This window comes from Dermacentor silvarum, chromosome 3 (genome assembly GCF_013339745.2).
Source record: "Dermacentor silvarum isolate Dsil-2018 chromosome 3, BIME_Dsil_1.4, whole genome shotgun sequence".
Classification (NCBI taxonomy): Eukaryota; Metazoa; Arthropoda; class Arachnida; order Ixodida; family Ixodidae; genus Dermacentor; species Dermacentor silvarum.
In genome coordinates this window covers 191350312-191363410 of record NC_051156.1, presented here as the reverse complement: position 1 = coordinate 191363410, position 13099 = coordinate 191350312, and the positions used below count along the sequence as shown (strand labels likewise).

Below are 13099 nucleotides of genomic sequence, written 5' to 3'. Positions count from 1 at the left end.
TTCTCCCATAAAACGAGGTTTAAATACATCTGCATGTTTCTGTAGAAATTTCATGGGGGGATTACAATAGCTTCCTTATATCCATGATTAATTCGTTATGGCGACCTTTGCAGTATATTGCGTAAACAACCACAATTAAGGAAACATCCCCGGCATATGTGCTTGGCCGACCAAAATTTCATATTTTCCACTCACTCAAGGCTTTTCCTGCAAATTTAATTAACAGCCAAATGCTGGCTGTATGAGGTTAGCCCTATATATGTTGGTGGCTGATCATTGGCCATTAATTATTGGCTTATCTAACTTCGGGCCAACCTTGGCAAAGTTGGCCACAAATAAGGAAACATCTCCTGTCTTGGGGATGCCATCCCAAGCTTTGATCATAAAGTGTCCAAGGTACTACCAGACTCGGTTGCCAAAAATAATTATTTGGTTTCCCCGCAACACGAGACTTTCTGGGGGAAAGCCTGCTTTACAAGTTTCCCTCGCGTCCAGTAAAAGCTTAATTGTGTGCAAGTTATTATAACACAACTTACCTCTTATACACATGGAGGAAGCAGCACACGATTTGACTGCAAATCATTTTCAATGCAACTAGTACTTGGGACTGTTTTTCCGGGACTCCTATTTCCTATGTCGAGGTACACAATTGAGTGATTCAATCATAAAGTGTCTAAATACTAAGAGACTCAGTTGACAAAAAGAATACACCTGTTTCTATGTAAATTTCATGGGAGATTACAATTGCTTCATATCCGTTACTTCGTCATAATGCCCTTTGCAGTATATTGCGTAAACAACAACAATTAAGGAAATATCTCTCGTCTTGGAAATGCCATCCTGAGCTTTGATATAAAGTGTCTAAGTGCTAAAGACATGAAGAAGGAAGCAGCCCACCATTTGATTGCAAATAATTTGCAATGCAACTAGTACTTCAGGCTGTTTTTTCAGGACTCCTTTCTCCTATGTTGAGTTACGCAACCAAACGATTTGGGACACTTTATTTTCGAACTTTAGGAGCTACTGTTTTCCTCCAAAACGCCACTTACTTACCGACCCAATTTGTCGGTAAGATAACAGCTGAATTTGTAAGACCCAGCTTCATGACAGACTGCAGGTTTGGATGCAAAAGCTTTTAATGTAGAACATACATATGTATGTGATGTGTACATATAATATAAATTCCTATGTGCCCCTCTCCCTTAAAGCATCTCAATTATGCAATGTATCATTCACAGTTAGGAAAAGTCATGCCGATGAAATAACAAAGAAGGTGAAAACAAGCGCATTTCAGCTTTCCTGGAACGGAAAACTCGGGTCACGTCCACTTCGGCGAACACGGCAGCAAAAAACCGGCGGTCCTTTGAAGCAGCAACAAGCAGATGTACATTTCATAATCCCGCACCGGAGAAAATAAGCTAAGCAACAATTTAACAAAAGGAAAAGTCCTGCACGAAAAAAAAAAAAAGAAAGGAAGGTAGAAAAGATTCAGAAGAACAACAAGCGCATCATCTTCAAAATGAAACAACAAGAAAGCAGTTGAGGGAAGCAACCTTGAAAAACAAAGCCTTCACTCCTTTCACAACAAAGCAAAACTTCACCCTCTCACCAACCTACGAAGAAAAAAAACAAAAACAAAAAACACATGCACACAAAGAAACAGATGATTTTTTCAATACTGTGCAAAATGTCTGCATGTCAGTTCGCTTGCAAAGTGATTCTCTGGCCTGCTTGTAAGGTAAACTTGTCTCACATATCATGCATCACACGGGGCTTTGTTGTAGCAATAAGCAATTTCATTGGTAGAGGCAATCTCCTAGGGCTGCATTCAGCCTGCGCGTGCAAACAGTTGGCCTAAGTCAAAATGCTAACCCTCTCACATGTTTCGCCCTTTGGCACAGGGCAAAAGTTTCGCAAGTTCTTTTCACAAAATAGCATTAATGAAAAAGGGTGCCACACTCTGCTCTGAGGAATGGCGTGTTGCAGATTTGCGGTTCGTCAAAAAGCAATGGTTTAAGATCTTACTTCCGCGGTGCACCTTTTTCTCTAATGTAAACTTAGTCTGCACTTCACTGTTCTCGGGATGCACAAAGTACGCGTTTGCAGCAGAGAAAATATGCTACCGAGACGGACAACTGCCAGTAAATGCCATTTCTTACATTACTATTCTGATTATGACCCCGCTATCAAAGGTGTTTGGTTCAACGTGCAAACTGAGACACTTGATCTTTCAAGGCTAAGTTACATGCTATCATTTTGCGAGGGAAGGAAATGCTGTGACGTCGTGCCTCAAAAAGTGCCCCTTTGGGAAATGGACCTGTACAATGCAATCGTCGATGTAGAAACGTCGAGTGAGAAAATGCACTGATAGATAACGCATCCTGTACAGCACAATGACACAAATGGCCTACACTTATCATGCCGCCACTCAGTTTAGTTAGCAGAAGAATAAACAAAACTATTTTTCTTGTAAACCAACCATGCCGAATGCATAACTACTCTGTGTTGAGAAAATTGCTTTTTCTGCTACCTAGCCCAGCTACATGCACACACAATCACACAAGAAAAAAAAAAGGGTGTGGGGGGAGTGGTCTCAACCACTTGCACAAACCACACCACAGGCCACAATCACAACGCAACAACCCCGGCCACAAATGCAGACTAAGAGCACAAGCGCGGCTCGCAGATTCCCACCGGAGCCAAACCGTACGTCGGATGATGAATGGAATGGAACACAACGTGCCAAAGTACTATTCCACGCCACGTGTAGAGCAAAAAAATTATGACACTTTCAAACTACAGACCAGGAGGGTCAGGTCACTGTCAACACCCGACTCTTCGACTAGAATGTTTCAGCGCATCGTTACCATCTCGCCGCTATCATAGCCGATGCTGCTAGTCGGTGCAATTCACGCACGTGACCCACGTGTTCACAGGTGCGGCAGTGGAAGTGGTAAGACAACAACGGTGCACTGAGACATCCCACCGACTTCCTCGTTCCTGGACTTCAAAATGAAGCGCTGTGACACTGTTGCTTCGCGAAAGTGCTTGCATCAGTGCGACTGCCAACGCACGCAACCACACAATGAGACCGCGGATCCTTTTGAGCCTCAAACTGCAGCACAGGCCGATGCTAGTGCTTTCGGCGGCTCACCCCACTTTTGGCCATGTGCAAAACGAGACCAAGCCGCAGATGTGAATGCAAAGGCAAAAGCTTCAACTGCAGTCTAAGGATAACACAAAAATGTGTCCCTCCCCAAATCACAAGCCCACCCGACAGCCCCAATCTCCCTTTCCCCATCACCTCTCAAAGAAAGTGGGAACAACACGGCCCACACAACACATAGGGCACACTCAAAGTTTGCAGAGGCAGAACAGCAGTGGGATGAAGGCTCCGATGGCGACGAAGATGGGCAGGAGGGCACTGCTGTCGTCTCCCGTGTAGGGGTTTGGACTGCGAGGTCCCGAGGGCCTGCGTGGCTGGTGCTGAGATCCAGGAGTAGCGGAGTCACCGGAAGCGTGCCTTGTAGGCACCTCCTCCTCTTCTTCCTCTTCCTCCTCTTCGAACTCTTGCAAGGGGGGCATCTCGGGTACATCTGATCGGCGAAAAAGCACAAAGGTAAGAGAGGACACTCCCCTAACAACTGCTTGTCCCACATTTCAGTTTCCAAAGATGCAGAGTGGGCCATGAGAAATGCCACTCTGGATCGACTGTGACTAGGATTAAAACGTATGGCTGGAGCAATAACAGAACCAGACGCGTGCAGAAACAGACATGCAGTGTTTAGACAGGGCTAGAGAGGGCCTCCGTTGACAACCCTGTAGAACACATGTTATGTATTGCTATTGAAGCAATTATTACAAAACTGGAGGCCTGGTAATTGTTTAATTTTCTTACTAATAGATTTTAAGTAGCACCTAAGCAGACAATGCGGGCACTTCCTAACCTCGGAGGTCCTGCCTAGTTGCCGTGCCGATTCTCAACATTCTGGGTTCTACATCCTTCCTGGTGAGCATTAATGGCTTCTTTAAATTTTGATATGAAAAACATATATATATTTAGCTTTTTATGCCCCGTCCACTCGCATTTCAAAGGTAAAATTCAGCACGAATGGCCTGCGCCATATCTACACTACCCTAAACTAGGCCTCTTATGCAGTCTAAAATTTTGTTGCGGTTGGAATTTAAGTGCCTTATACATGTATTCAGACCGATTAACGAGGAAACTCAAAGAAAAAAAATGTTGCAGTTTTGCCCGAAAGGCAAAGCATCGATGGCGATAGCAAATTAGTAGAGAGCCATTCGGAGTAGGGATAGTAGTTTTATCGGCTGCATAAACTTGGACACATTGGCTTACTAACTGAATTAACAATCGTGGTGTCAGCGCGCACAAGCGAACATGAATAGAGCACACTGAATGACCGCAGACAACGACTGTCAAAACGCTGGCAGCAAGCGCAGGTTCGCGTGGTCTATCGCTTCAACGGAAACTGAGCAGCGAATGCACAGCGCATACAAAGGTCAGAGCCGTGTGGAGATAACAGACGGTGCGGGCGACCGGCACCGCCGGGCAAAGTGCAGAGGAGAAGTTGTTGGCAGAGGAGAAGCTGCCCCCCCTCCCTCCCTCCCGCGCTGCCTTGCCACTTTCATGCTTTCGCGTGGGAGATTGAGTGGCCAGTTCCCCTTGCACCCGGTTGCAAGATAAGCATTTGGTGAAGCAGCACAGCGTCGCCCCGCCTCCCTCCCTCCCTCCCATACCCCCACGGCCTTTCGCGCGACGGTCGCGTTTGCTTTCCATCGTGCGTTCGCTCTCCGTGATAGCGCGCCTCCCCCGCGAGCTTTCGCTCGCGCATACGGCGTGCGGCGACAATTTTATCGCCCTTGGAATCTATACGGAACCTCACGGTGACGCCGATGGCTGGAATCGGTTGAAGTGTCCATATAATTGCTATCGCAATAAAAGAATCATGCGTCAGCCTTAAGCTCTCTGCACAAAAGGTTGCCCGCATGTTTTCACTTTATGCTACCCTAAAGCAAAACGAGACAACAATAATGTTAATGACACTTCTAGGCTATCAACAAAATAGGCTATCATTAGAACCTGCAATAATGGCAGAAGGTTCACAACCTTATTCGTTAATGTTGCACGAAGAAAAGTCACACGCAAAGCGTGTGCACAGCTAAACTTTGATTTGCAGGAGCTGCATGCTTGCACCCAAAAAGAAATTGACTGATTCATGGGGTTTAACGTCCCAAGGGAACACACAGGAAACACCGCGGCTATGAGAACTGCCACAGTGGAGGGCTCTGGATTAATTTTGATCGCGCTGAACTTTCTAATGTGCATCTGCATTTAGGTACACAATTTCATTCATTTTGGCCCCATCAAAATGCAGACCTGTCAACATTAAGCTATGAAAAATAATACAGTTGAAGACCAAAAATATTAAACTTTGGTAAGAAACACTAATAATTGGTTCAGTACTCAAGATGTGAACTGTTTATTCAAATAATTCACAGCATTTCTTCCTAGGAACGCTATAAACAGGCACATTCCTCTATATTCACAACCAGAATGATCTGTGTCACATATGGAAATATTTGTTAAATTTATTCACATAACAGCGAGAGAAAATATTACTGCTATTATACACGGGTTCAGTGAAGTGGGTGGCGCTGCTGTAGGAACGTGTCAGTATAATCGAGCGGGTCCGAAAAATCTGGGTCTGAAAATCAGTTGGCGACTGAATTTGTATTTTTGAATATAAATTCTGCCCTAAGCTTTGATGCAAATGAGAAATTGTAGAACGATTAGTGCTTATACAACAGCAAATGAGCTCTAAAATCCTGGCATTTTATGATAAAATTGTAAACATTGGCAGCTATGGAAATGTGGCCAGACATGAAACCAGTCACCTTGTCCTCAGTAGCTGCCATGGCAACTGCCGAAAATAAAATAGAGAAGTCTTAACGGAGACACTTTGTGAAATTGAAGTTGTCATGCATTAACTACCAGCACAATTAATTCTGTGTGTTGTCGTACCAGTTCTACAAGTTGGCGTAAGAATGCGCACCTTTACTGAAACAAGCTTAAGTCTCAGCCCATCATTACGTGCAGTCCCAACAGCACAAGTCATGTGGGCGTGTGCACTTGAAGCACAAAAAAGCAGCAGTAACACAGCATAAGTCTGCGGCCTCCCATGTTTATGGCTTGGCGAGATACCTACTATCTCGAAAGCCATCGCCTCAGACAAAGCGAGCTGTGATAACGCTGGACAACGTGGAGGCATTTTTCGCATTTGAAGATGTGCCTTGCATGAACTGCATGACGAATGTGCCACATTCTGGTGGGTGAGCGAAGCAGGTGGCAACTTCAAAAAGTTTTTCAGGCGATGCAGGATACCCAGTGCAATTTAAGATGCCATTGTTTTTCGTGAACCATGCTAGAGATATTGCAAATATGATTATACAACTGCACCACATATCCTAAATGCATGTACAAAGTTTGATCATAATGAAATTACTGCAAGTATGCAAAAGTGCAACAGAACCTGCAAACCGGCCAAACTTGCAGTAAAGGACACGCATGAAAGTTGAAAATTTGCACTCAAACGACTGCAGCAGATGCAGAAATGTCTTCAATCTGTGACACTATAAAAGAATGCGAAACAGGGGGCTATTCTTTCAAAAAGAATTTGACTTCCTTTTATAAACCTGGCCAACTCGTGTTACTCACATGCGGACAAGCGCCATGAGCTTGTCATGAGCTTAAGCTCGACCAATATGCATGCGATTTCGTGAGCCACACTGCACCCATGTGAGGCACATCTGTTGCTATTTCCTAGTTAAAACTTTCCTCAACTACGTTATACTTGGAAGTAGAATGTGTGAGCTTAATTTTACAAACTAACAATTCAGAAGAAATATTCCTTCGGGGAAAACGGTGATTTCTCATCTCTCGTTTACGAACACCTCGATTAGTGGAGCAGTAGTTTTCATAACTGCTCGATGGCCTCAGAGGGCCCAATTCAAACCCTCCCTTCCTAGAATTATTAAACAAAAATGCACCTAGAATACACTCCTCTCTTACATGTGCACGCATGGACATGTACACACTAGTACCAGCATGACACAGGCCTAAATATGACACACGTGATGCAAATAAGAAGTAGAACACGTGTGTTAAAGCTGCTTACCATCAAGTGTCCCCCTCATCACATAGATGGCATTAACTTTTGGGTTATCCCGGTAGCCCTGGAAGACAAAGTGCATACAACATGAACATAATGTAACGTACTGAAATTATCAATGACTAAACTTGGCAGTTTTGTACAACATTTAAACACAGCTGGCTGTTCATTACTGCCCAAGCTCGGATTAGGGTAGCAAACAAGCCTGCTCTGCTAGAAAACTTCTCCCCAGTAAACCTTAGTCTTTGAAACAAACAAACAAACCCTCAGAAACCAAGCTGACAGCCAAAGATGTCCATAAGAGCACTGAATCATCAATTTTATTAACATCGGTTCTGTAATTCCCACACACTTTATGGCTGCTAACTAAGTCACTGTCCTCTTGATGCTATTCTGTTATGTTCAAACTGCTTCCATTACAATGTTAATTAAATAGCAAGTCATAACTACCAAACCGAATCAACATGTGGCTCCAATTTTAAGAAATTTAATGAACTTTGTTATATCATTTTGATTTGGAGGCCGCACCAGAGAGAATGCTGGCCTCACTAGCATCTTCATAATGAAGCCGCAAATATAACATGAGGGCTAACCTTCTCACATCTTGAGGTATTAAATACTACTCTATTACCATCACACACTGTGACATGAATGCCAGCCAACGGCTAAGAGGTAAAAAAAAAATACTAAAGAAAAGGTAATAAAAAAAAAAGCTGTCTGTAAACTCTCCTATTCACTAACTGTGCTTGGCCCCTCTTTGCCGGGTGTTTTTGTTGAAAGGTCCAACAATATTTAAAAATTGCCTAAGGCAGATAGCACAATTCTAACCCTTGATCTAAATTACTCAATGAGGCAGCCAATAGTTCTATGAGAAATCAAAATGCTTTATTAAATATTTAACATAAATATGCTAATTAACTGTATAATTAATTAAGTTACAACACACATTTAAACCGACGAATTATAGCCGGTGAGTTCGCAAGGCCTATCCAATTGGAACGAATTCTCAGAGCTGCACCAGTTTCGAGATAATAATTTTTAAAATGTCCTACGAAATGCATTGGTGTTCCAGTTACTTCTTTTAAGGAAACGCTGTTTTATGCACTGAAACACAAAAGTAACTGGAGCACAAATGCATTTCATCGGACACTTTGAAAATCAATATCTCGAAACTGGCACAGTCATGAGAATTCGTTCCAAGTGGATACACCTTGCAAACTCCCCGGCTATAATTCGTAGATTTAAATATGTGCTGCAAGATAATTAACTAAAAAGTTAAGTAACATAATTAAGTTAATTATTTAATGAAGCATTCTGAATTCTCGTAGAACTAATGGCCACCCCATCGAGTAATTTAGATCAAAGGTTATAGAATTGCACTATCTGCCACACGCAATTCTTAAAAATTGTGGACCGTTAATAAAAATAAACACCCAGAATGCATAATGCTATATAATGTTATATAATAGAGAAATTGTGTCCTTGCCTATGTTGCTCTGCTCTTGCTATCACACTTCTGTGCGCTCCCTAGTGGTGCGGGGGAAGTCCACGTACAGAATGACATGAGACCTAGGGCTGGATTTCTTGCATAGCTAAGGTGTTTTGTGGTAGACCCAGCATGTGAATAAGTTACATGCATAGTATGGTTGCAAGTGTGCTATATGCTGAGCCTCAAGACAATAAAGCATGCAAAGAGAAAAAAAAAAGAAAAATGTTGTGCTATAATTGCACAAGTATAATATGTCCCAATTGTCTATGTCGGTCATTGTACAGATAGCTGGCCCGTAACATGAATGATATCTATGACTGAGAATGGCCCCAGCATGCAGGTCAGATAACTCCGACCTGATAAGGTCGGAGTTATCTGATGACGGTCAGAAGGAGAAAACACAAACGCTCAACCCACCTTGTGCTTTCACTTCACATTGTACAAAAGTCTGGGACTAGGGCCTGCTTTATCAATCAACTTCAATACTTTCACTACTATGCAATAAAGCATCTAATGCGAGGCCTCAATCTATCAATGGGCATTCTCACTGCTGGCCTTGCTAACTAACAAAGTGTACAATTAACCCAAAGTGATCTCACCAAACGTGATTGATTCATTTTTATTTAGGCCATAAATTTTTGTAGAAATGTCGTTGAAAAGTAAAAAGCATTGAGTCTACAACTTCTACTCAGCAATAAAAGAACAATATCACAATTCTGCAATCTGCATCTATTGATCCAAATCTATTGGAACATGGTGCTGAGAAAAATGGTGCGTGTCTAGGCAAGACTTAGGCATGCCTTTTTTTTTGACCAGGCTGCATGTTGCTGTCGTGGAGACAAAGTGCAAAAAAGCACTAATTCTATACACAACTCTACAACAGCAGAATTTTCATGGCCCAAGGCTACCCCATGGCTTATTGCGAGAACTATGGCTAGAGCGTTTACTAGGGGCCTTTGGATGTGTTCTTGGTTCTGTTATGGGTCATTCAATGTGCTCAAAAATCTCGCCTAAGCATATTTGTCTTCCTGTTCCAATAAAACAGAGCTCTTGTAGCAAACAACATGTGACTGCATGTTTAATCAGAGCACACATTAGGTGCCTGACCACTTGTGGTTTATACAGTGGAACCTCGCTGGTATAGGGAACCGGAAAATAAAGGAACCGGAAAATAAAGCGTATCATCCGAAAATTGTATCATTCAACGCATTATCCAACTAATTTGTATTATCGGGAAAAGAAGAAAAAATGTGTCATCAGGGATGATACGTTTACGAAGAAACGTATTATGAAGAATTGTGTCAACGAGGTTCCACTGTACAATGTGCTTAAATGAATTCCGATACAAGTATACCTGTATGTATCAACTATATATGTCACAGAGCTCGGTGTATTATCGCACTTCTGCTCAAAACACAGAAACAAGTGAAACAAAGGATGGCTGTTTAAGAGAAGTTACAAGATGATGACGACAGAACCAACACAAGACTTCAGCCAACACCGATTAACAGCAGCTATTTTATTTAAATTGAAGCTGCATTCAACAAAATGTTGTGCACCATCAGGTGCCTTGATTATTTCATTGGGTTACATCATCATCATCATCACCATCAGCGACTGTGTTGCCAACAGCCACTGCCGATTTCCTCATTCAAATACATGTGAAAGGTAGGAATGCGCTCATAAGTGAAAAAATGAATCAATTTGAACGAAACTTGCTGCATTTAAGGGAGAAAGCTTAATTCTACAAACTGTTGGAAGTTGATTCAGAACCTAAAATTTATATGAAAAACTGCTGAAGATAGGTAAGCACTAAGTATGCAAATTTGTAATTTAGCACCAACAAGAGAGATTGTGGTTCTGTAAAAAATGCCATATGACACAGCCATATGAAGTGGACAAAGTATATCAGTTATCTGTTTATGTGAAATTTAACAATAGTTATGAGGGTTTTGCAGAAGTCACAAATTAGTGGTGCATTTCAGAGCGGTGTATAACACAATTCTGCCCACTTTAGATGTCTCAGTGGGTGCTGCATGTATAACTGTGATTTTGTTTTGCATTGCCAAGTTAATATTGTAGACCTAATGCTACAGTTGTGTTTTTCTTTTTCCAAGAACATTTGTAAAAAATTTATGGCCTAAATAAACAAGCCCGCTCCCTACAGTCGCTAGATCTTACCTTCTTATCTAAGCAAGAAACATCAAAAAGTTCGGTGGCACGAATGCCAAGCAAAACAATTTTTCTGTTCTCGTGTACTGCATGTTGACGGTAACACGGAAACGTTGTGGAAATACGTTGACGGTCATATGAGCTCCTTAGCTTCCTCTTGACATCCGGATTGGCGGCACTCTCACAGAGTTTAATCTATGAATGCAATGAACAAAGCACATCTCCCGACCACTAAGTATAAACGAAACATGGATTGTCTACACACCTTGATAAATTCAACCTTGATCTTTCCATCATGGGTAGACTCCTCATCATTGATACGCAGCTTGTTGCCTTTGATGCTGAATGCAATGTACTCATCGTGAGCGACCCCTCGTCCTACCCTGGCATGGATGTCCAAGTCGGCCACCACAGTGTGCTGGCCATTTAAGACTACGTCGAAGACCTGCAAGGATATTTTTACCAAGCACGCTTACTCACAACCAATGTGCAGAACTTAAACTACAGTTACAAAATTCCAATGAACAAATTAAATGCTGTAGTTCCTCAGAAAAATTAGCTTCAGACTACGGCATAACAATGCACAATGTCTTGTATTAACTTTTCTTGTTTGCGAAGCTTTAGCACTGCATCAATGCATGTCTACACGGTTTACAGTATGCTTGTTACTATATCCACATTGCTCTTCTTTCATAACATTTCACGGACTCGCAGTACGTATTGAACTCACCTGTAAATCAGATCAAGATTCAAAGAACGCTAATGCTCTGTTTCCCCTTTGCCAAAGAAATCTAATTCCGAAACCCCCGTCATCGTAAGGGTAGAGCTCCCTGCCTTTGAATGGAATGTCTAGGAGAAATTGACATTAAAAAACAGATGTGGGAAATGAAATGTTAAAAGAATCTTGCGAGAAAAAAAAATAAGAAGAAGGATAGATAAATGCCATGAAGGGAGAGCAGATGTCAGCAAAATAGCGCGCATGGAACAATGCAAAAGAAAAAAAATAAGAGATGGTGAATATAAAAATGCCAGGCGTTGACGCGTGTTCCGAGTAATGTACACGTGTAAAAGACTGCAAACGTGTAAAAACACAGTGTGGGTGCCTCGTTGGCAGGGTAATCTGAGAATGAAACAGAAGAGAAGCACGGAAGTGTTATATTAAGCTCTCACCTGCGCAGCTGCGTGGCTCAAATACGAAAAAGGGGATACAAGTGCAAAAGAACAATCAACAGATTTTCTCTCGATCAATTTAACTACAAAGGTGGTGAGCGGGTGCGGAAAAATGTAAATGAAAGTCACATCGCATATTCCGCCGGAAAGCAGCAGATGGCAAACCGTATCACGGCATTGCGTGCAGTGAGCACACACACCGCAAGCGAAATTGGATCGAACGAACTGCAAACGAAACTGCGGGGCGGGCGCTGGAATCAATAAAAGGAGCAAAATTAACATCCAGCGACCTAGCGCAAAATCATGCAAGAGTCGGTGCACGACGTGCAGTTTAATCCACGCATGCTGTGGCGAATCAACGCGAAAGTGGCAATGGAACGCCACGCAAGCCGACCGGCCGGTCAGTCGATCGAGCCGCGCAAGCTCACCTTTCGGCCCGGAGAATCGAAGTACACCTCGCAGAACTTTAGCACCAGGACGTAGTCGCCGTCCTTGTTGACGGGGATGTCGTAGCCGAAAGTGGCCGTGTGATAACGCTCGGTCTGGTACAGGATGTGGTCCGGCCTGGGGGCCCGACCGATGACTAGAAGCTTGCCGTAATCGGAGGCCGTGCCGACTTTTCCGAACAGCGGATCGCGTTTGTACCTGATGCCGTGGATGTCCACATGTTCTTCGCCGCCGGCGTTGATCGCGTAGATGACTTCGCCTAGACTGAGCACGGGATCGCAAAAACGGAGCAGCAGAACGAGGAGAGGAAAAAGGGATGCTACGAAGCGCCGCATATCTAACCTATAGCCGGCCGCCGGAGTTCAATAAAGCCTAGCGTACGAAAGTTAAGGAAATTAGAAGACAGCGTTCGTCCAGAGACGACTTTCTACACCTTTCATGCATGAGCTAGTCTGCTTTCTACGCGCGATTTGAGTAGCAAGCGCGAACACATAGCGTCCACGGGCAAACCCCCCCGGCGGAACAGAAAATCCACGCGAAACGCCGCTCGCCGCGCCGCCGGTTGCGAAAAGCCACGCATCCTCGTTGTTAGATGCGTTAGATTCGTACCCCGATCGACAACTAAAATTCC

General features: G+C 43.2%; 1 protein-coding gene across 1 annotated transcript; it reads right to left on the bottom strand.

Moving 5' to 3' along the window:
• Positions 1–1118: 1118 nt before the first annotated feature.
• On the bottom strand, positions 1119–13027 carry LOC119446323 (malectin-B-like). Its single transcript, XM_037710732.2, has 4 exons — positions 12450–13027; positions 11117–11296; positions 7197–7254; positions 1119–3596 (listed from the first exon to the last, which is right to left on the bottom strand). The coding sequence occupies exons 1-4, from the start codon at positions 12801–12803 to the stop codon at positions 3355–3357; spliced, it is 834 nt and encodes a 277-aa protein (XP_037566660.1). The 5' UTR covers positions 12804–13027; the 3' UTR covers positions 1119–3354.
• Between the last annotated feature and the right edge of the window lie 72 nt (positions 13028–13099).